This window comes from Danio rerio, chromosome 25 (assembly GCF_052040795.2).
Source record: "Danio rerio strain M-AB ecotype USA chromosome 25, GRCz13ab, whole genome shotgun sequence".
Taxonomy (NCBI): domain Eukaryota; kingdom Metazoa; phylum Chordata; class Actinopteri; order Cypriniformes; family Danionidae; genus Danio; species Danio rerio.
The window spans coordinates 36,838,063-36,842,500 of NC_141045.1; the positions used below are offsets into that span (position 1 = coordinate 36,838,063).

Consider the following 4,438-nt stretch of genomic DNA (forward strand, 5'->3'; position numbering starts at 1 on the left):
TGAGGTGACAGTCCTAACCACTGAGCCACTATGTCGCCCTTAGCTTGTTTATAATAAAATTAATTAAATTTTAATCAATACACCAAAAAAAGTAGTTATTACACTTTTACTATGACAACAGAAGGCATTTTATCATTATTATCACTGTTACACTTTACCATATTTTACAGTTATTTACCGCAAAAACACCCAGTGATATACCGCATACATTCTTTACAGTTCACTGCTGTAATATGCACTGCATTTTGAGTCATTATAAAACTTTTACAGTAACTTAATGCATATTAAGAATTTGCGGTATTCTACTGTAATCAAAGTAAACGAATACTGCTACTTTGATGACACACACACACACACACACATATATATATATATATATATATATATATATATATATATATATATATATATATATATATATATATATATATATATAAACACCATTTTAAGGTCAAAATTATTAGCCCCTTTAAGCTATATATTTCTCGATAGTCTACAGAACAAACAATTGTTGTACAATAACTTGCCTAATTAGCCTAACCTACCTAGTTAAACAAATGATAGTAAAGCCTTTAAATCTATTTATAATCTATTATATTAAAAATATCTTTGTCATGATGACAGTAAATAATCTTTGACTAGATATTTTTCAAGACACTTCTATACAGCTTAAAGTGACATTTAAATGTCACTTATACATGTACTCTTATATTACATTATCGTGAACTCTTTCTCCCCAGCTACATTTTAAGCGTAGATGACTTTTAATAACGAAACCGGGACACTTTTATTTTGAACAACCTCAAAATAACGACCGGAAGTTTTGTGTATCGCCGTGCCTCGCTTCACCTCAGTTCACCCGACACTTCCAAAAGAAGAATGACGGCCGGTGGAAGCAACAGTTGAGATGGCTCTGCGGAGTTTGTCAGCCATTAAAAGCGTCTTAAATGCCGTTTTAAGTGTCATTTCCGAGCTTTGACATGATCGACACGCGTTTCTCACCGTTATATCGGATCATCTGACAGCGGTTTTGCTGAAGGAAGGAAACGGGAGAGGAAAAGGGACCGACTGCGCACTGCTGGCCCACTAAACACACACACTAGTTCACTTAAAAGGGCACGACTGTTTTGGGACATACATAAAGCAACATTTCAAAACAAAACAAGTATTAATATTAACCAGAGATGTCTAATACTACGTAAAAGTTTAGTAAGTTTAATAATACGGCTTGTTTACGTTCGCTCCATAAGTTCAAAGTTTAGTTTTGCTAATCGATCAATTGCTAATCGCTCGATCATGGCCACTGATGTCATACTATCGAGCGGAGAGGTTTCCAATCAGAGCGATATGAACGCCAACAGAACTGATCCCGAATCAGACACACCCAACCGGACATCTGAGAGTCCAGAAAACAGAAATATAAGCAGCGCCACATCTTTATCCACTTCTTCGGTTCGTACCGAGGAAGATGAGCCGCACGAGGACTCGGGAACGGGGATTTCGGTGGCGAATGGAAACCGAGCAGGAGATCCGCAGCAGGAAACAGAAAACACAGCAGAGACTCCAGACAATAGACAAAAACAAGGCGTGAGGACATCAACTCCTGTGAGACTGCCGCACACATCTGCGGGACAACACAATGGAAGGTAAAGTGCACACTGAACAGGGTTTATAAGTTGGGTTTATATCCACACATTCAGACTTTCTCCTTAATATTATAATTTAGAAAAGTGTTCTGTGCAAATTCCAAACAGTGAAATCATGTTAGCAGCCAATGACTATCAAAGCACATTGTTTGCTGTCAATGAAGTAGTGCAAATGTTGTTTTGAAGTCATACTTGGATGTGCTTTCAGACTGAATATTCAAAGTAGTGTGGTAAACAATTGAGGTAAAGTTAGTTTTATATTAACATATTCAGACTTTTTAATAGTATAATTTCAGAAAAGTATTCTTTGTAAATTCTAAATTGTGAAATCATCTGAGCAGCCAATGTCTATCAAAGTACACACACACACACACACACACACATATACATACACACATTCAGTTGAAGTCAGAATTATTAACCCCCCTTTGATTTTTGTTTTCTTTTTTAAATGTTTCCCAAATTAACAGAGCAAGGACATTTTTACAGTGCAGGTATGTCTGATAATATTTTGTCTTCTGGAGAAAGTCTTATTTGTTTTATTTTGGCTAGAATAAAAGCAGTTTTTAATGTTTTAAAAGCCATTTTAAGGACAAAATGATTAGCCCCTTTAAGCTATATAAGCATAATAGCTTTAATAACTCATCTCTAATAACTGATTTATTTTATCTCTGCCATGATGACAGTAAATAATATTTGACTAGATATTTTTCAAGACACTTCTATACAGCTTAAAGTGACATTTAAAGGCTTGACTAGGTTAGTAAGGGTAACTAGGCAGGTTAGGGTAATTAAGCAAGTTATTGTATAACGATGGTCTGTTCTGTAGAAAAATTAGTCGAAGAAAAATGAGCTTAAAGGGGCTAAAAATGCTGTCCTTAAAATGTTTTTAAAAAAATTAATAACTGCTTTTATTCTAGCCCGAATAAAACAAAGAAGACTTTCTCCAGAAGAAAAAATATTATCAGACATACTGTGAAAATTTCCTTGCACTGTTAAAGATAATTTGGGAAATATTTAAAAAAGGAGAAACAAATTCAAATACTTCAACTGTATACCTAATTTTGGTGACTATGAAAATGAACTGAAAATTGAACAGCTGGCAACAAAAAGGTAGTGATCAGAATTTACAGAAGATTTGTTCATGGAGTAGCATTATTTTCAAGATCTGGGCTTTATTTTAGACTGTGTTCACAGAGAGCCGTTTGTTTCTGTTTTGTTGTTGTTGTTGTCATTTCCCTGAGGGTGTGTTGGATATAGTAAGCCTTCAGGATATACATCTATTCAAAACAGACAGAGCATATGCAAAACATTATCACCATCATTAAAACATTCACATCAAGAATTATCACGAGTGATTCTTGAGTTTAGTTTGAGTTTAATATGCCACAGTGGAATGAACCACTAATTATTCTGGCATATGTTTTACACAGCGAATGCACTTCCAGATGCTAACCACTGAACCACCGTGCCACCCTTACATACAACATAATTACCCAATTTGAAAGAGAATACACAAGCACTGAAATGGGATATACAGTTGAGTCAGAATTATTAGCCCCCCTTTGATTTTTTTTTTATTTTATTTTTTTATATATTTCCCAAATGAAATTTTCACAGTATGTCTGAAGATTTTTTTCTTGTTTAATTTCGGCTAGTTTAAAATTGTGTAAGAACCATTTAAAGGTCAAAATTATTAGCCTTTTTCAGGATTTCCGGAGGGTCTTAAAAAGTCCTAAAATGTCTTAAATCTCAAAATCCAAATTGTAATTTTTTTTCCCCCTTTGTTCATGTATTGCAACCAGATCTGGCCAAAACCCATACAATCACCAACAATCATCTCAATAAAACTTTAAACTTTTTATTTAAAAGGTAATTTTTAACTCTATTTATCATAATGGTTTAATTTTCTTCCTTATAGTAACATTTGTTTAAACGTTCTTCACTGCTGAGGACACTGAACTGGACAGATTGTTGTGCATTTATTTAGTTTATTATAGTTTTTAAAACTTTTCAAACATTTTTTTTTTTTAAATTCTTTAAAAGAAAGTTTATGTTGGAAAAAAAAAAGAGTATGGGTCACATAGAGCTTGCTTGTTTTTACACAATATTTAAAATTTAGGATTAAAAGTTTTACTTTTTATTATTAATTTATTATTGTATTATTACATTTATTAAATTAGCATATATTTTTTATACACAAATTAAAATCTTTTCCACCTGGGCCATTTGAAAAATGGTGTAAAATTTCATTCATAATGGTCTTAAAGTCTTAAATTTAAATCTACTTTTTAATTTAACTTTTTCAATAGTCTACAGAACAGACCATCGTTTCTGAGGTAGAAGCATATGATGTCATTTCTGATGTCTGGTTGTTATAAACAGTCGCCTAACAACCAAGTTCAGTGAGCAGACATGTTCTTCAAAATATCCTCCACTGCAGAAACGTCTGTAAAGCTTTGGCTTGAGTGGCGTGAGAGAACATGTGGTGTGCGTCTCATGACCCGGCGCTGTGAACTGATGCTCATCTCTTCTAGGAAGGCTGGCAGACGTCACCTCACATCAACAGTATGACGGCTGGTGCACGAATGGCATGATGATGAACTCTGCTCCACAGTTTATCAGTGTGTGTGTCTCTCTGAAAACACTGAACAGCTGCTGGATGAGGCGCAATTATTAAAAATAAGAAAATATAGCAAGCTCAAAACACGTGCTCTTCAAAATAACAGGGATCAGTTGATGGAAATTCTTGATAATTTAGCTTTTTAACAAAATATGTATACATGAGTATG

At 33.9% G+C, this 4,438-nt stretch overlaps 1 protein-coding gene across 9 annotated transcripts in view; it reads left to right on the forward strand.

Moving 5' to 3' along the window:
- Positions 1-870: 870 nt before the first annotated feature.
- The window catches only part of bnip2 (BCL2 interacting protein 2), a 24,127-nt gene continuing 20,559 nt past the window's right edge, over positions 871-4,438 (forward strand). For all 9 annotated transcript variants that reach the window (XR_015525586.1, XR_015525587.1, NM_001442164.1 and 6 more), the window contains 1 exon segment: positions 871-1,646. Coding sequence is in view for 7 of the 9 variants with exons in the window: in NM_001442164.1 (NP_001429093.1) it covers positions 1,297-1,646 (350 nt within the window). In the remaining 2 variants the exon portion in view is untranslated.